At 37.1% G+C, this 19913-nt stretch overlaps 2 protein-coding genes and 1 long non-coding RNA gene across 5 annotated transcripts in view; 2 read left to right on the forward strand and 1 right to left on the reverse strand.

The window, feature by feature from the left end:
- faf1 (Fas associated factor 1) overlaps window positions 1-7978 on the forward strand; it is a 65980-nt gene extending 58002 nt beyond the window's left edge. For both annotated transcript variants that reach the window (XM_039675591.2, XM_039675598.2), the window contains exon 19: window positions 7227-7978. In XM_039675591.2, the coding sequence (XP_039531525.1) occupies window positions 7227-7310 (84 nt within the window). In that variant the 3' untranslated portion in view covers window positions 7311-7978. The remainder of the gene's footprint in view (window positions 1-7226) is intronic.
- Window positions 7979-8129: 151 nt separating this feature from the next.
- Window positions 8130-15705, reverse strand: LOC120481809 (uncharacterized). Of its 2 annotated transcripts, XR_005623375.2 has the most exons (3): window positions 15311-15705; window positions 13088-13212; window positions 8130-9291 (listed from the first exon to the last, which is right to left on the reverse strand). It is a non-coding gene; the product is annotated as an uncharacterized LOC120481809 (long non-coding RNA). The 2 variants fall into 2 exon arrangements; XR_016146542.1 differs by lacking the exon at window positions 8130-9291 and having other exon boundaries at window positions 13045-13212.
- A 14-nt stretch (window positions 15706-15719) lies between these two features.
- Window positions 15720-18714, forward strand: dmrta2 (DMRT like family A2). The gene is made up of 2 exons (XM_039675609.2): window positions 15720-16717; window positions 17053-18714. Exons 1-2 carry the CDS (start codon window positions 16267-16269, stop codon window positions 17907-17909), a joined length of 1308 nt encoding a protein of 435 aa, XP_039531543.2. The 5' UTR covers window positions 15720-16266; the 3' UTR covers window positions 17910-18714.
- The last annotated feature ends 1199 nt before the right edge of the window (window positions 18715-19913 follow it).

A 19913-nucleotide genomic window follows, 5' to 3' on the forward strand; every position in this document is an offset into this window, starting at 1 on the left:
TCTCTCTCTGCCTCTTCTAATTAAAATCATCTCTGCCACAGACTCTCTCTATCCCTCCCACAGGATTAGGCCATGAGCACTATTGCATTTGTAATTCTGCACAAATGTTTAAACTTCATCTCTCTCTCTCTTCCCCCCCCTCCTCGTCCTCCTCATCTCCGCATCCAAAACCAAGATAATTGCCAGCAATAAGAGAGTGATTAAACAGAGGAGTTTAGAAAGCGAGAGATGGAAAAGTGTCTGAAGGCTTTTGTTTCATTTGCGGCCTGCGAGGGTTGTGTTTGTCAGTTTGTTTGTTCTTTTCTTCCCTTTGATGGACAGATCCAATGCACCTGCACTCTTCTGAACGAGAGTGTGAGGAAGGATTAGAAAGCAGCCTCAGGATTCCCTTTCTATTCATAACACTCATTAATGTCATGGCACAGTCACATCTCCACTCACACCAGCGCTTAGAGGACCTCCAATCATCTGATGAGCTTGATTTCTTTTCCATTGTTTTTTTTGTTTTTTTTTAAGTTATCCAACTCAGGATACATGAAGCACATCTCTTGGACGAGTAACTTAATCTTGTGTGTGTTGCGTGTCGAACAGTGGGGTGAGACTCAAAAATGAATCACAGGTCTGTTCTGAATAGAGAATATAATGCTAAATGCAAATAATAAAATAAAACTAAAACAAAAAAACTATTTATGAAAGGAGTAAGCTTTATAGATTTGTATTAACAGTATAATTTTTTCTTATATCATATATTATTAAATTTATTTTTTATTTTATATATATATATATATATATATATATATATATATTGAAACAATACACTGAAATCCAATTTATTTATTTATTTATTTTTATAAAGCACACTTGAATACAACAACTGTTGCCCAAAGTGCTGTACAAAGAACTTAAATATAATACTAATGATACATAGAACAAATAATACAACAATAGCATACATACAAATAAATAAATACAAAATTCAAAGTAAAACATGCCTCAGCACCTAATCAGGATTAAAAGCACGGGATAGTAAATGAGATTTTAACTCCGTTTTAAAAATGGATATTGTTGGAGCCTTTCTGATATGCAAAATTAATTTGTTCCACAGTTCAGTCGGTGCAGCGACTGAAAAAGCCTGATCACCCCTAAGTTTCAGTCTAGATCTAGGAATCCAATCTGGATCCAATAATTAAATATAAAATTAATTGATCTGCAGCCTTTGTAAAAGAGAAGTAATCATTAGTATATGTATAAGATTTAATGCAATTTGAGCCATTGTGTGTGTGTGTGTATATTATAAAATTATTATATATGTGTGTATATACAGCACACTAAAATGCAATAGATACATAAAATTATTTATTGTGTGTGTGTATATATATATATATATATATATATATATATATGTGTGTGTGTGTATATATACATATATAATATATATGTGTATATAAATATACATAAATAAACTTGGCTACATAGTACAGAAAACTGTAATATATATATATATATAGTACAGTTTTCTGTACTATATAGCCAAGTTTATTTTTTATATATATAGCTGTGTAGCCAAGTTTTATATATGTATATCATGTATAATATTTAGTTATTGGATTTTAGTGCATTGTTCACGTAAGTGCAGTATTTTTTGTATTGGTCCATCATGTGACGTCCAAAATCTGGGTACTAAAGAAAAACCAGTTGAAAACCAATACTTCTGTTTCTTTCAATCCTTAGAGTGTATTTGTGGTTTCTCATCACTTACGTCAGCGCCTGGCCTGTCTGCATTTACGTTGGCTTCTTGCCTTTAGACCCCCCCTTAGCATCCCATGGTCATTCTAAAGACAAGCATGGAGCCAGAACTGACTTCTCCCCAGAGGTGGGAACAGTCCCCCCCTCCGTCTCCGTCTCCAGCCCTTAGCAGAGTCTTTCTCCAACACTGCGAACGCTAACGCCCTCACCGCTCCTACAGGCAGATAATGATCTCCCACCGCTTTCCTAATTGGCCAAATAAACACTCTACAACACAGCGCTAACACAGACCTAGCTATTGGGTTTTAATTAATGGTAGAGAACCCTAAATGGCTTCATTAGAACTGCGTTGTTTCAGCTGTATTTTTTCTTTCTTTCTTTTTCTGTTTTTTTTTTCCTTCTGTTTGGAAAACCACATCTCGCGTGTCTGCTCTTTATTTTCCTTCTCTCTTAGCCGCTTATTGCAGGTCCTTTTATTAGCGCTAATGAACAGCAATATTTATTTGCCTGGCTTTTAAAGTGGAGGTCTTCAGTTTAAACAAGTCTCGCATCACATCAGCGAGAACTGACGTTCAGCTTATTACTAATTTACTTAAAATGTTTTGACTGCGTGATTCGGAAGCCAGACCTTAAAACCTGTGTTCTTAATTTATAATAATGCCTTTAGTTGGTTTACTTTGCCTCGGCCTGGTAACATACACCTGCTTTATTATGAAACTCTGTATTGTCGTTTTAATGAGTTTTTACTGTGTTATTGATCAGGTTAATCCTTAAGTATACTAATAATGAAATTAATTAAAGTAAACTGGCAGCTGCAAGTGACATCAGTTAATCATTCTCTGAGACACTCTTTTATTTTGTTTTCCAGTGAACTCCGTATTAATTCCCTCAGGACTTTTCAAATAGTCTGGATGTAGAAATGTACACAGGACAGTCAGTGATGTTCTTTTCTTTTTAATCTAAAAGTACAGCTCAAATTACACATGAAAACATATTTACACTAACAGTGCTGGTAAACGTTGCATTCAGCTGCCCGTGTTTTTAATTATTATTGTACATAGGAATTGAGTAATAGAGTAGCTATTTAAATAATATATATATATATATATATATATATATATATATATATATATATATTGAGTACCACAATATGTGTATGAATTTTGTTCCCCACATTTTGCCCTCAGCTGCATAGTTTTTTATTACACTAGCACTCTGAAATTTGAATAGTTTAATTTAGCAAAGATGCATTAAATCGACATTTTATAATGACAAAAAAGACATTTACAGTGTTACAGAAATTTTTTATTTCAAATAAATGCTGTTCTTTTGAAAAAATATGTACCTCTGTTTCACCAAACTATTAAGCAACACAACATTACTCACGACACCAAATCACCATATTAGAATTATTAAGGATCATGTGAAAATACATCTCTGCCATCATAGGAATAAAAAAAAACATTTTAAAATATATTAAAAAATAAAAAGTTATTTTAATTTGTACAATGTCACAAAATTATTTTTTTTACTAAGTTTTTACTGTTGTTTTTTTTTTTTTTTTGATAAAATAAATTTAGCCTTGCTGAGCATAAGAACCTTTCAAAACCTTTATTTAAAAATCATACCGACCCCAAACTTTAAACTTTTTTTTGCTACTTTTAATTGCTTTTAAACCTTTTTTTTAATAGGTGCCATAGTCAGCGATCCGTTTAGGGCTCAAAAGCCGAGTAGAACTTTTCGTGCCCCTTTTTCTCTGGTCATCTGGTAGGCTGTCCTCTGTGTTTGTTTGGTGACTGTGTGGGGCCGTTGAAGATGAGTGTGTTAAAGGTTTAACAGGATTACCTGCCATCAACATCATCAAGGCCCAAAGAAAACAGCCGCCCGGGCCTCTCCATCGCACGGCCACTTCTTGCTTTAATAAACCTCTTCAGGATTACGGTGATGAGTCTCCACACCCTTCTTCTTCTGTTTACTTTGGAAGTCAGAGAATATATTGTTCATCAGTGGAGATCACACTACCCAGGGCACGTTTGAATTCATTTGGTCTTAACATCCCCGGTTGGAAAGAAAACGGTTCTCTACAGGGTTTTAATCGTACTTTAATTTTATGACTCTGTGTGTGTGCGTTTGTATGTCAGCCGTGTTGTTAGAAGCACCAGCGTTGCACAGAGAAGTCTAATTTAATTCGGGAGAGCCAAAGAGAAAGTTTCTGAAGAAACTAACAAGTGCTGGGAAAAGAGGGAGGGAGTGAGAGGAAGAAAAAGAGCGAAAGACAAGGAGAGTGGAGGAAAACAACAGCTTTGTTTGTTGACAGATGCTTCTCCTCTTATGGTTTGTTAATTGGATAACAATGTAAACAATCACCCATGGCATCTGTCTCCTGCCATTGGAGTGCCACCTTGTTTCTCTCATTCCCCTTTAAAAGAGAACAGTCATCAACACAAACACGGGTACACATCTGCGCCACGCTAGAACCTCATTTACTTCTACCAGATGATGTGGTGTTATAGCAGGTTTTCATGTTCATTTTCATTTGAAGTTTTCTCTTCATATGAAAGAAATGGAAGGTATCCTGCTGGGAGCAACGTGTTTTTACAATGCTCTCCCTGGTACTACCCCCCTCCTGTGCCCTTGGGTCAGATTGAAAAACAAAAGGCATAAGTCACACACTAAAGTAAGGTTTGGGGCAACACAGCTAATGTGTTGAAGCGGGTGTGATATCGGTACAAACCATCCCCCCCGCCCCCTTCGAGATGCCAAACTTGACGACAATACGCTTTCACTTTGAACTTAGGTGCGTTTCGAGGCCTTTACCTCAAAGCTGTTCATCTTTTTAATGTAAAATGTGTTTTTTAGACATTAGAATGAATGGGTTTGTATTATGGATCAGAGTTCTAATTAGGTATCATAAATTAACAAAGAAAAATTGTTTTGCAGCATTAACTGTCAATACACTACCGTTCATAAGTTCATTATGATTTTTTTTTATTAAATTGGTACTTTTTTTTTCAGCAAAGAAGCATTTATTTGATCAAAAGGGACAGGAAACAGACATTGCTACAAAACATTTCAAATTAATGCATTTTTTTTTTTTTTACTTTTTATTCATCAAATAATACGTTTCCAATAGAGCCAGACCGATATATCGGCAGACCGATATTATCGGCCGATATTAGGCATTTTTCGAACTATCAGTATCGGCAGTTATAATGGCCGATAAATTAATATTTCAAAAATAAAATAAAAACGGGCGAAACACGCTTGAACCATGTCATGAGTGTTGGAGTTGTATAGTTTGTCCACCAGAGGGCACTCTACACCGTTCCTGTTGGCAACACTCGTTGAGTTAGTCACGATACATACATTGCTTGAATAACAATTAAAAGAACATCCCCATCAGTTCTCTTCACTCAAATAAGCATGACAAAATTTGTGACTATCATGTCCAGTTTCAAATAAATAAATAAAATATCGGCTGAAATATCGGAATATCGGATTTTAAAACCCAAAAATATTTGTATCGGTATCGGCCTTCAAAATCCTTTAAATATCGGCTGAAATATCGGAATATCGGATTTTAAAACCCAAAAATATTTGGATCGGCCTTCAAAATCCTTTATCGGTCGGGCTCTAGTTTCCATAAAATGACAAAAAAAAGTAGTACAACTGTTTATCTATGGATGATAATATGAAATATTTCTTGAGCTCCAAATCAGCTTATTAGATTTCTGATTTCTGAAGGATCTTGTTACACTTATCTGGACTGCAATCACAGGAATAAATTACATTTTAAAATGTATTAAAAAAAACAGGTGTTGTAATAATATAGTAATAATATTTTACTATCAAATAAATACAGCCTTGGTGAATCGTGATAGACTCAATGACCCCAAACTTTTTAACAGTAGTGTATACATTTCTAACAATTTAGTTGCTGTAAAATGTGATATTCATGGTTATTTCATGATATCTAATGCATAAAAAACATATTTTGTGACATGCTGCCGATTACGAGCGAAAATGATGATTTTCAGTTATTCCTCCATTTCTCAATAAATAAGCTTTGCAGGACTTTTTTTTCCCTCTTTAATGAGTAAGATCTCAACACATTTGCAACCACATAGAAATACTAGAATCAGCATTTTAAAATGAAAAAATCGACTTGATTCTGCATCATTGTGATGAATGAGACATGGTAGGGACTAAGAAACTCATTTCAGATAACGCAGTTCTTTTTCCCATGCATGTTTTTATTCGGCTTTGTGATGCCCTGTCCACTTTCACTGAAATTACACAATACAGTACGTGAGCTTTATTCTCTGACCCTGTCACCTTCTATCCCAGCTGCTTTCAGCTCTGTGTTTTAATTACGAGCACAGAGAGCTGGAGAGGTCTACTACAGAGTAGAGAATAGGCCTTAATCAGAGCCCTGTCACCAGGCTGCAGTTAAGCCCCTGTCCCGAGCGCTGTGGCCGCGCCGTGTGCGGACACCCAGGTGTGAGCAAAGGCCCCGTGTAACAGGAGAACGCTCTGCTATTAGCTCACTACAAAGCAGCCATCATCTCCCGCTCTCCTTTTCTCTCCCGGCGCAGGATCGCATGCCGCTTACACAAGCGCTCGTCACTCCTCGTCGTCTGGGAAAATCCCGAACTGAGATGTGGTCACAAATGTCAGTTAGTTTGCTGTTAAAAGTGTGGCCAGAGATTGCAGTGCTCTTGGATAATGAAGTCGGAGACCCTCTTATGGAGATTATTGCTGGCTGATGAGTTCTCACCCAGTCGCTGTGGCACAGCTATTGTGTTTGGTTTGGATCGGTCCATTTGCGATAACAAACAGCAACTATCTCAAAAGGAAACAGGACACGTACCTCACACAGGGACATTATCACATTACGATGTTAACCAATGACATCAGATGGCCAGACCCCACACGTCGCATAGTTTAGGAGGAACGGCCGGTCTTAGCCCGCACACCTCATGAACTGTTTGTTAATAGATTACATTCTTAATATTGCACTTTTTTTTGATTGATTAAGCAATGGAAAACATCTGAAATACACTTCTTTCTACTTTGTCTCCCCAGTTTTCACAAAAATATTAAAGCAGCATAACTGTTTTTTCAAAATTGGTAATAGTAAGAAATCTTTCTTGAGCAGCAAAGCAGCATATTAGAATGATTTCTGAAGGATCATGTGAGCTTTGCCATCACTTTATGATCTAATGAATGCAGCATGTGAGCATTAGACTTAAAAAAAGAAAGTAAAATCCGACCCCCAAATTTTTGAACACATTTTTTGAATTTTGAAAATTCACATTTTTGAATTTTTATCAACAGTATAATCGTTATTGATTAATAAGCATTAACCCCGTGCTGTAAATAATACTATTTATTATTGCAAGAAAATGTGCACTTTTTGATTGCTTAAGCATTGAAAAATAAGTCTCAAATTGACTTCTTTTTCCTTTGTCTCTCCCCAGATAACGCAGTTAGACCCGGCATGGAATCTGTTGGAGGCTAAACTCTTCCCTCAGGAGACCTTGTTCCTGGAGGCCAAAGAGTAGGACCTATCCGAGACGTCCCAAGGCAAACGAGAAGAATAAGCAAAGAACTTTTAGCATGATGTCCGACCAGATACACATACACACACGCGCACACACACACACAAGCCTTCACACTTTCACACATGGTGCGTTGTATATGAATGCTGAGTGTACATTTTATGCACACGGAGGCCTTCGCAAGCACATGGATAAACGATCACTCTCCTCACATAACTGCAGTGTAATGTTTTTTTCTCCACCCAAAACGTAAGGTAACTGAAAAAAAAAAAAAAAAAAAAAAGCGCAGAGGTGTGAAATTCTAAAACAGCCAGCCTCACAGACATGAACTTCTCACGACGGCTGCTCTTTAGACATGTTTTGTGTTGAAATGAGAGAGAAAAAAAAAAATCAATTTAAAAATGACAAATAAATAAAAGTCATATAAAAAGAGACATTTCCTGGAGAACGCTGGACCATTTCCTTTCCCAAGGTTCTCAGAGTACCTGGCTCTCAGCGTGGCTCATCATCCCCTCAGAGCCCGGCTTCTTCCCGATAGCCAAATTGATGATACTTGGTTTTAATCTCATTTGCTAATGTTTATTTTTCTCCATTTATTTTTCCCTTTTTAAGTTTGATGCTGTATTAGATTTAGGTTGATATACATTATATAAAGGATATATGAACATGCATGTCTCTTGCCACTCTAAATTTATTTTTACCTTCATGTGTGAATGACTATATCATGATCATGGCATCATCAAACCAGCACATGGTCTCGTCCTGCATTTTAATATGCGAGGTCAATTTAAAGGATTCTGATATAGTATTTACTAACCCTCACGTGTCGTTCCAAAGCTGTAGGGCTGTTTTCAAAGAAGAAGAAAAAGTGAATTGATTTCCAAATCTGGATGGATAGTTCGAGGAACTTCAGACATCTCTGATCAGTAAAATTCATCATTATGCCTATTTTTTCCCCAATGAACTTTAAAACGCTTACTGTAATCTCTACAGCTCCATACGTTTTAATGAGAATGATTCAATGACAATTGAAGATGGTTGGTGGATTTTGTTGAATGTATTGAAAGCTAAAGAAATTGATCGTTCTGAATGTTTTATGTGAAGTACAGTTCCTTATGTGCACATGACATTGTTTGCACTGGAAAGAGTCTAACCTGCAGGCTGTTTCATTTGTGTTGCCTTGCTGTTCTCACGCAAGGAATCTGAGCGTTTAATGTGTGCATCCAGTCATACTTCCACTACAGATGATGTGCCCTTAGAAGACATGAATCATTCTCTGTCTCACACATACACTGCATTTTAAACTAACTCAAACGTTGTGTTGTTCTGGTCATTGAGTTCAGTATTCATTCCAGACAAAGGAGAAAGCAACCTTATTCAAAGTGACAACAACAAACTAAATTACAGCTCTCTTGTGATCCTTCAAGCTTGGTCGGGTAACACGATTCTCTGAAATCGGCTCTTGTGTTGTGTGTCCGTCAGCCGCAGTGTGAGCATTTGTAAAATGTGAACACTTCTTCTTCTTCCTTTGAATGTGTGACCTCTCGCTAACTTCATTAAATGAAATGTTGTAAAATGCCTGTGTAAATTGGACTTAAATGTGTTTCAGAATCCTGCTATCATGTTTAGTTTGGCCTGATTGATCTACACCTGTGCGTTCAAGAAAGAGCAAGTACTGAAAGGTAAGATTTTTCTCATTCTCTTCAAGTTTTCATCATGCTAAATCAGGTGTGAAAGACTGGCAAATCCAGCCTGAGGAAGAAATGCTGGTTATGCAGTTCTTGTGTGTGCGTGTGATATTACTGTTTCAATGACTGAATGAGGAGTGATGTGCAGGTCGGAAATGCTGTCATTTAAATAGTGAACTGATATTTATTTCGGCTTGATCCGGCTTGTCTACGCTTTATCATCATTGTTCTTTTGGCAGGTGTGTTCGGAGCAACATGAGAAGAGTGCAATAATTCCCACAACTGAAACAGTAGTCCTGTTTGAAAACAAGAGAGAATTATTACACTTTTAGACTTTATATCAATATTTTATAAATGACATTTTTATTTGTTTATTTGAGATTAATGCACTGTAAAAAAAAATATTTTCATGATTTGTTATCACAACATTATTTCTTTTGTCAAATCAACTTAAATAATTTATGTAGTTCAGATAACATAATATTTTAAGTTTCTGATGATTAAATCAATCACCTTCATTGTATTAACTCAATTTTTCCATTTCAGTGAACTTTTTAAGGCAGCCAGGTTACTTCATTTTTTAAGTTAAACCAACAATATTTTTTTACAGTGTGGTTGGATAGATATGTAGGTAGGTAGATGTATTCATGTAGAATATATATATATATATATATATATATATATACAGTATATACACACTATAAATAAAGATGCTGTCTTAAATTAAGGAACTTATTCAACTTGGATGTTTTAGTCATTTCAACTTAAATTGCATTACACCAACTTAAAAAAAAATTGTTGAATCTTGTAACTTATAAAAAGATGAAAAATGCTTAATTTATTTTAATACCATACCACAGTAAATCAACATTTTTAAATGTTTGTTAGAAATATTTAGTTTTGCATATTATGTCATGATTTGATTTTCTTTTTTCGTCACTTGTCAGAGCTGTGACGTCTCAATCACTGACCCTGAATTGTTGCTGCTGTCAATCAAGAATCTGTTTTTCCAATGCCATCATGGTTTGATCCCAACTCTCTACTTACGGACAATAGTAATTTTGTGGCTTCCTGTGACACAGATTCTCCTCTGGCAACATCAGGTGGTGACTCCATTCTTCAATAACAAAAGGGAAGCGTTCAATAATGTTTGACTAGTCTTTAAGGGTCAAGAATGCTGCTGGCCCTTGGTGAGAGAAGAGAATTCTTGATGCAAGTGATCTCTTCTTTGAAGCAGTTCCTGATCCCACAGCATCCACTCACCCAACGATGCTGAAATCCCAGACTAAACTAACCTGGAGGGTCACTCAAAGTTTACTTTCTCAGAGACGCTAGAGAAACAGAATCTATGCGGCTTAAAGAGTCGCCCGAAAAAGGGGCTCATTTGTGGTGGGCATTGTGTGCGAATGGAGTGAGTGAGGCGGGAGGGGTTGGTGTGAACAGAAATAGTTTTATTGGCTGCAACTAAAAGAAATACTTAAGTCATCCTGACGGATCTCCAAGAGTTTTCAATGGAGATTTTATGTCTTTGAGTTTTAGGTATTGTGACCTGAAGATGATCAGACTGCATATGCAACTTTATTTTTGACTTCACAGGGATGATTCATCAATTAGGGTACCTTTTTAGGGAAAAAGATTTGTGCTTATTTCGTTTTTCCCCTAAACTTTTTAAATCGATTAACCTTTTTTTGTGTGTCTCTTAATAACTTAATTAAATTTGCCTGAGTATCTCTTCCCTTATTTAATGCATTGTTAAAATTGCACTTTTTCCTAATCAAACATTTAGTTAATTTGATATTTCTGTTCACTTTGTTATTTTTTATAAAAAATTAAGATATCTAGCCAGTACTGTTTTTTTGAGAACAATTGAATTTAAAAGGGTTGAGTTTCTGTATGGTAATGAAAGAAATGAGCAGTGGCATGATAGCAGCAGGCTGAGAAATATCGTTCAATTTTTATATTTTTTTAATTTAGTGATATATTTTGATGAGGTTCAGTATATGAATGAGTAGATCTTAGTAAATGACAAAATAGGCTTTCTAGCACTTATTTGGCCATTGATGTATCCATTTTAACCCCAAAAATAATACAAGGGGAAAACTCTGGTATCAGAAATAGTTGCAACTTTATTTTATTTTCCAGTAAATCACAAACGCCCAGTTTTGTCCTAGACAAAAAAAATGTAAATATTCATAATCTATTATGAAAATGTCAGCTGTCCTTCAAAAACATTTTACGCAGCAAAGAAAAAAGGTAAATGTTCAGGATAAACTGTTTTTAAGCTACTTATGTCCAATACTTTTTTTGCATTGAATGAAAATATGTTATACTTTTACAAGAGCTATATTAATAATGCAAATAGGCATGATATAATGCTATTCAAAATGTCTTTATTTTCAGTGATGTTGTGGTTGTATTTGACGAAATAGTTAATTGCCAAAAAATGTAGATCTCAGAAATTTCGCAACTAGCTATAAGTAAAATTAACGGCGCCAAATAATAGTTTTCAAGGCCTAGTTGCAGAAAAGTTAAAACAGGTCAATTTATTAAATATTTCACGTAGTGTTCGGCAGCTTTCAGCGTGACACTGCTCATTAATCTTTCGATATTAAGAAGTTGTTCGGAAAGTAAGTTGACACGGCCATTGTCCAGGTTAGCACAAACCCCGCTTCCCACTCCTGTCTCATAAAAAAAATTCTGCAAGGGAGAAGAAAAAATAATAAAGCTGTGGTATTCGGATTATCGTGGACGAGGATAAAGCATTAAATGGGGCTAAAGGGGCCTGAATAGGTGCAGTGGCGTGCGAAGAAAAGCAGAGTAATTATTGCTTCATAATTGTGTTCTTTTTCTTTTTTTCAGACAGCATCTCGCTGCAGAGCCCCACTTGGAGCGGTTGTGACATTTAGGAGGCCGGTCTTTGTGCTCAACACTTCAAGTTTAAAAAACAAGGCCAATTGAGTCGGCGCAGCTCAAAGCCCGAACCATTGTGAGGGACCACATTGAGTTTGGATTTGGGACAATGGTGTTTCTCAAATTTCTTGCAAAAACCTATACTCCATCTGTGATCTCAATGAGCGCTCTTTCATTGGGTCCCTGCTTTTCTGTTTGATTCGTTTGTAAAGGGAGGCAGATGTGGATGGATGGAGGCCGCATTTTAATTGGCTGCTGCCTGAACACACACTCACATCATCTGTCATCGAAGATTCCGCATCCTTGGTGTAAAAAGTGGAAATGCGTCTATACAGTAAGATTACAGTAATAAGTTTTTAAAATGGCCTGTTACATTTGGACGCCTTGATAAAAATCGAAATTTTAAACTTTTACAATTTTCAGTTAGAACAAAAAAAGAAGACCAAAATATAACTGTAAAAAAATCTTTTTTTTTTTTTTTTTTTTACAGGTTAAATATAACTAGCCTAACTGTAAAACTAACTCTGAAGAACTGAAATTTTTGGCCCCATCAACTAATTTTTAAACAGTAAGTTTAATTAAATTTAAGTTGAAATGTCTTAAACATCCACGTTGATTGTATACTAAAAAAATTAAGAGAGAAATTTTTACAGTGTTGCCTAAATAGTGCAGACCATTAGCCTACCCACCAGACCACGAACAGATTGAATTAAGATTTGAAATTAAGTAGAAAGCGTTTCTTTTCGTCTTCCACGAGGATTAAATAAATGTGTTTGGTAATATTCGCTAGGAAATATTTAGTTTTATTATAGAAATGCACTAAGTACACCTTATCTTTGCATGAATTAAAATAAGTTCACTACAAAATGAATATATAGGCTAAATAAATAATTATTGAAAAAAAAAATATTTTCAGCACACGGTATCGAGCAAGCGTCCATCCCGAGTAGGCCAATAAAAGCTTATTTTAACGCAGTTATTTTAAGCGCTTTGTTCTGTGCCTTTAGGGGAATGCCATTGCTGCGCTCAAGGGTCCTGCGCGGCGCGGCAGCTTTTCATGTGAACAAGAGGTTAACAACCTAATGAGGACTTGGAGACGAGATGAAGCGTGTAAATACACTGGTTTTTGTAAAAATCCGCGCGCTCGGCACCCTCATTCCCCTTTTTATCTGCTACTCTAACCTCTGCTGCGCTCTGCGCACTCAAACCAATCCAGCAGGAGTTCCTCGGGGAGGCAGTTCGGGTCCAGCCGCGCTCCGGCCGGGTATCAGCGGAGAGAAAGATCCTTACAATAGCGCTCCGGGGTGCTGGAGGAACAGAGACATGCTGTTACATATGTCGGGTCAAGCATCTCTTTTGTGCCGCTTTAAAAAGGTGTAAAACTCAGTCAGCGGTGCAGATTCTAAAGGGAGTGAAAGACTTGTATGGGTTTTTGATGCATAGGTCTGATGAACTGTTGAAAGAATGTTGAATTTCCTAAGTGCCCACAGTCAGTTTTAATTGCCCGGGGGCATTTAATTGGAATTCACAGAGACGCCCATTCAATGGAGAGGTTTTCTTTTTCAAGTAAAGTGTGTTGAGGGACGAAATCATTATTTAAACTACATAAAAATATAGGTTCTGCATGAACAGAATTAGTAAATGTAGCCTACACACTTAAAATAAAGGGGGTTTCAGTGTTTCTTTGATAGAAGAGCCACCTATCAAAGTTGGCTCTTTGGATGTTCTGAGATTTAAAAAGTTCTTAATGTTTAGATAATACGTTGTTTAGATCAGTGGCTAAGAATATAAGTTAATTGTGCTGCTATATAATTAGCTTTAATGTTTCAAAATGCATTTGTTGGTGTTCTACATTCTACCTTATTTTTTGGCATTAGCTTATTTTTTAGTTTGTTAGTGTTTGTTAAGTTGTGACCATTGCATGATGGCCATCCATCGACAGAACAGCAACACAAAACCGGCTTACTTTTCATATCTGTCAAAGATCACAATTGCTCGGAGTTTTGCTTTCATCATCTCTCAGTTTATGAACAATCAACGCCTGCTTGCGGTTTTGTAATGATCTCGGGTTGTCTATTTTCAGTCGCGTGAGATCGCTGCCGAGATAATGACTTTGAATGTCAAAAAGCTTTAGTTTAATATCGTCTCTATTAGTGTGCTGGTTGGGTAATTAAAGGTGCAGATGAGAGCGGCGGGGGGACAGATGGCATTTGCTTACTGTGATTGAGTGTGTAAACAATGGGAAACAGTGAAGGCCCACATCACTTTATCGAAGAGTGCGTGAAATTCAAAGTCCAGGTACCAGAGATAACAGCGAGAGATGACAGAAAGCTGCTTTACATTTTTGGACGAAGGCAGAACTTACTCGGACAGAAAAAGGAATAGGCCTAATATTCAACTGTACGCCTGGTGCTTTTTAGATGTAAGCAACAACATTTTTTTTTTTTAACATATAAAAAGCATTTTATTAAAAAAATAAATTAGGCCTAAATAAAGAGTGGAACACAAAGAGTCCTTAAATAAATAATGAATAGGCCTATATGAATACATTTAGTAGGCTAATCCTTCAGTAAAGAATTTTCAGTGAATATTTCAAGAGGTTTTAAAGTGCATAAATTTCTTGTATAAAAGAAATTTATATTTATGAATTAAAATACGATGCCTACTGCACGACCAAACAAATTAAAACATTGCAAAAATAAGCTAAAGGAATCTCGTTGGCATTTTAAAACCTGGCTAATAGCCTACAATAATAATCCTCGCTTTTATTCCTTGGACGTTACGATAAAATTTTCTAATTTAATGATTTAACAACAACAATAATAGCTAGGCTACAAATCGCACTTTCCGTCGATTTTCGTATTTTGAACGAATGTATGAAGATCTTTGAAAAATATAAAATAAAGGCATGAAATATCTTCGAGTCACATCAAAACCAAGGTTAAGCATGAAGAACCAGCTTACAATAATTAATACGATGCCAATGAGAAATAAAGTGTTTTAATTATAGATGTTACACAAATATTACAGAGAAACAGATAGCCAATACAATATTCCTTCTATCGCGTCAAACCATGAGAAACTGTCATATTGAGCGGTACATATATGAATAGTGTTAATTTAATTTAGCTCAGATAATTATCAAATATCTGTATATATATAAATATCAAATATCAAATAAAATGCCTGCTATCAAATATCATCATTGCCTGTTTAAATCGATAAGAAATTCCAAGCATACACTGAACATTTTTTAGTCTAATAGCCTGTTTAATTCAGGGTATCTTAAAGGCTAAGTTCTAAATGAATGCTACACACGAATGCCATTTTCAAAAGACGAAACAATGTTTACAGCACACAATTACAAACAACGAATTGCCCTTAAAATCTAACGTGACAACTTACCGTTTTCCGTTTATCGATATTGACGTCATTCTACGAGGCACTGGCTCTCCACCTAGACAAAACCTTTAGAACAAAATCTTGTCTGTCAAACGTTAAAAAACGTGTTACTTATTCAGGCCAAAATTCAGTTGTGAAGAAAATAAATAAATTTGTTTGCTGTTCAAAGTCTAGAAAATCCCGTGATCAAGTTTTAGACCGCTATTTTGACTAAACTGCAAAGCCAAATCGTTCAACCACGCGTTTAAAGAATGTATAGGCTATAGTAGCAATAGTCAATTGTCTTACAGGATCTATTGCCTGAGTTTTAGAAAATAATATCTTATGATAAAAGTTTTATGTTTTAGCTCTGCGTGATGCTTGTTATTTGAGAAAAGAACGCAGGTGGACACAGTTGAAAAAGAGACAAGCCAATCAGATCGCTCCTTCCCCCTTTGGCCAATGACAGGCGCCACATTGTTGTCAAATTTGTCTAATGAAAACGTGGGCGCAACAATAGATCGAGAGGGATCTGTATCCACTGAAGATCTCTCGAGGAAGTTAGTGTCTCACACTGGCTCCAGCAGCAAACTCTGCTCTCTCAGACTCTCGGCTATCATTGAGTTTAAAGTTAGTTTCGCATTGCATTCGATGGATTTTTGTCTTTTAAAATTTGATTTTATTTGTGTCAAACGAAAGTCTGATTTCTAAAAGAAATAGTTTGTTTGGGCTGCTTGAGGACTGCGGGCAACAAGTTGAAGAACTCACTGGAAAGCGGACTTTCATAAGCAATCACTTGTGTTTTCTGATCTCTTCTTGGACATTGGCATTCGGGCTGTGTTCTTCGTCAAGTGCTGAGCTGAAGAAATTCGCCGGGTAGCAATCGATTCTACCCAATGCTTATGAAACATCTCCAATCGAAGACTTCGGTTGTCCACGCATTTTAACCTATCGATCGACTGTTTGTTGATTCGGAGAATATGGATCTTCGTCCAGAGATCCCACCTTCCTCCCAGGCAGGTTCGCAGGTTCATCCGGGCGCCGCTGCCGCCTCCATACCGGTTTCCATGGCCAGTAGCCTCTTGAGGGGCCCGCCGCTGTTGCTTCGCGCTACGGAGAAGTATCCACGAACGCCCAAGTGCGCCCGGTGCAGGAACCACGGGGTGGTGTCTGCGCTGAAGGGCCATAAGCGCTACTGCAGATGGAAGGATTGCATGTGTGCCAAATGCACTCTGATCGCTGAGAGACAGCGCGTCATGGCCGCTCAGGTTGCGCTCCGCAGGCAGCAGGCGCAGGAGGAGAACGAGGCGAGAGAACTTCAGCTGCTCTATGGCACAGCAGAGGGTCTAGCCCTGGCCGCTGCCAACGGCATCATACCTCCCCGGCAAAACTATGAGGTCTTTGGCCAAGTTTCCAACGAAACAAACTCTGGTAGGTGGATAGACTCTTCTCATGTGTAGCCTATATATATTAATTCTTAGGTTCCCGTTAGAATGTATATAGAAATTATTTAATGTGAACTCAATTTGTTGATCTGAAGAACCTGTAATGAAACGAGAACTTTTTTAATCTAGCCCAATTTAATAATATATTGTGCTTCAAAGTGCCATTGAAATTTATTTTCAAAGAATATATACTTTAGGGTGTAGGTTCATTAAATTTAATTCCTTTCACTCTCATAAATATTAATTTAATCTACTTCCAATCCGTAGGGGGGAAAAGCTATCAGTGTATGGCAATTATTGACGTGCATCAATCTATTTCAGGAGAATCAAACATCCAAAAGTTCGAGTTGTTCAGCAAGACGCATTTACCAGGATCGATGACCTCACAGCAAGCGGCTGGAAAGTCCGTATCCACAGACACCGAATCCGTTCCAGGAATGTCGTCTCCAGATATGCGTCACGGCTCGGGCTCGGAAAACGGTGATCGAGAGTCCCTCGTGAGTTCCCCGATAGCCAAACCATTAAAAGACGGCTCGGAGACGCCAGGCTCCATCAGTCCACTTGGCTCAGATTCCGGCTCGGAGACGGATAAAGACGACCAGGAACCCTCGCCCTCCTCCACAGCATCGCGACAGATGAACGCCATCGACATCCTAACGAGGGTTTTCCCCAACCACAAGCGCAGCGTCCTGGAGCTTGTGCTTCAGGGATGCGGTAAAGATGTGGTGCAGGCCATAGAGCAAATCCTCAACAACAACAGCGGCCAAGCCAAGGGCCCAGAGGAGCCCTGGACTGCGGAGCGCATGCTGCAGAGCGCACAGTCACACATGTCCTCCACCCCGCGGCCCGTGTTACCTGGAAGCATGACGCTCAGCAATAGATCTGCCTTCTCCCCTCTGCAGCCCAATGCGCCACACTTTGGTTCCGACCCAAGCACGTATCCTCTCAGTACACATTTGGGCCTGAACCCACTCCGCCTGGCATATTCGGCTCACAGCAGAGGCCTGGCCTTCATGCCGTACTCCACCACAGGTCTGATGCCAACACTGGGCTTCAGGCCGCCAATGGACTATGCCTTCAGTGACTTGATCAGAGACAGGACTCTCTTGCATAAAGATCAGAGCTACACCAATGGACTGTACGGTCCTCTAGTCAATAACACTCCAGAGAAACAGTGAGAGATAGTGTTTTCCAAATGTAGACAAAAGTGTTTAAGACTCCCAGACCTGAAGATTCCTCATCCCTAAAGACTCGGGAGGCCTTGTGTTTCTGTACATAAAATATGTCTAGTAAAAAAATAATGTCTTTGGTGGTCGTGGCTTCTTTGAAGTTTGTGATTAATCAAAAAAGAAAATGGTTACGTGTAAAGGTTAAAGTAGTGGATGGCGTTACTGACACTGCCACAGCGCAAAATGACCCGGGGGTGAATTATTTTAGACCTTTAGCAGAGTAACCATAGTATTTTCAAGTAATGTAAATTGTGTATTTTAAAATCCTTCACGTTTGTTACAATCCATTTAGATTATTTACCGAACGGATTACGCCCCCCGTGTGATGCTCGTACAATACCTAGAATAATTTGCTTCATAATTTGAAAAAAAGGGACTGTTCTATAGCATTATTGTTATTGTGGAAAGTCTATAATCCATATTTTTTCTGCTCAGTGTCTGTAAAATCGTGCCATGTTTATTCAACAGAACAGAAGTTCTTTTGGATTCAATATGGTTACTGGCTCAAGTTGACATTTGTGCTCCCCTTGTGAGTGATATATATTGTGTTTTACACTACGAAATAATGTATATTGCATTTCTTGATGATAAAGTCATATTTGTCAAAGTCATTTTCTCAACAACATCAAAAAAATCATCAAAAGGGAATCTAAAAAAGATGTAAAACGATTGTTTTTTGGATGAAATTGCTGAGTTGAGACGTGTACATTTCTCTGTGTAAAGTTTGCAGAAAATAAATGTTATTTTATTCTTACGTTTTGCTTGTTTTGTGTATTTAAAATAGTTTCTTGATATGCTTTTATTCTATCATTTGGCCCATTGTGGTATTTAAATGGCTATTTGCAAAATAGGTTATCTAACCAACTTTAACAATAATAAACAATTTCATAATTATACCACAACAAGATTTTAAACAAAATTAATAATAATTTAGGCTATTTTTTAAACAAAACTTTGGCTTCATAAATGGGTATATTTTCAAAAAGCAATAGCTAAATATTTAAAAAGTTGCTATTTTTAATAATTTCAGAACAACATGTCTACAATTTTTACAGTCGTATCTGCAGTGAGCTAAAGAGATGATATTTTAAGCTCTTCTCGAAAAACAGACAGTCTGAAAGCAGGAGTACACTGTATTTTCGCGTGGAGTGTAGGCTATAGCTGCACTATTGAAGCGGGACGCCATGGAGACATAATCCCCTCGCCAGAGCTCAAGTGTTTACTTTTTCCCCGCAGATAAAACAGTGTAAACAGCAGTGTCGGATTGACAGTGTGCCTTCATTTAACGGAGAAACCGAGCACTCCAATGTTCATAAAATGCACATTTGATGAGGTGCATGGAAACACATGCCCTTCTCTCGGTCTGTTTAATATTTACATAAATATGTTTCAATAAATTTCAGATAAATTCCAAATTCCTCTGCCCCGATGCTTTTTTCACGACTCAGTTTTTATTTAGTGCGGTGTTTTTAGGCTTCTTATTTTACAGTCCGGAAAATCATACAAAATTTTGGTAGCCTATATTGTAAAGCGAAAAACACAGAATTGTAAGAAATAATAAGAATAGGCTAAATTATTTAAATGTATTAGGCCTAAAGTCGTAGACAAAATCATAGTTTTAAACGATTAGGCTAAGTGTAGGCCTATTTCATCTAAATACAAAAGCCTGGGATAATTTTATATTTTTGCAGCAATTTAAAAAAGATAGTTTAAATGCTGCATAAATGGAAATATGTCAGTGTTTCAGATTGGCCAGACTGATGCCAAGCAATCTTACAATTTTATGTAGGCTATTTTTAGGCCTATAGCCTATCTACTTTGAATTATTGCACAAAAAATAAACGAAACGGATATCCCTGCTTGTCTAATTTGTTTTAATTCTAAATAGACAGAACATGCCGTTTTAGACTATTTTTTTTTTCTCAGACTATTAGTTCATATTTTAATGGTCCT

The sequence above is a fragment of the Pimephales promelas genome, chromosome 14, assembly GCF_988280905.1.
Source record: "Pimephales promelas chromosome 14, fPimPro1.hap1.1, whole genome shotgun sequence".
NCBI lineage: Eukaryota > Metazoa > Chordata > Actinopteri > Cypriniformes > Leuciscidae > Pimephales > Pimephales promelas.

Coding starts and splice junctions, on each gene's coding strand:
- dmrta2 (XM_039675609.2), top strand. CDS start 16,267: ATGGATCTTCGTCCAGAGATCCCACCTTCCTCCCAGGCAGGTTCGCAG. Junction 16,718..17,052: donor TTCCAACGAAACAAACTCTG/GTAGGTGGATAG, acceptor AATCTATTTCAG/GAGAATCAAACATCCAAAAG.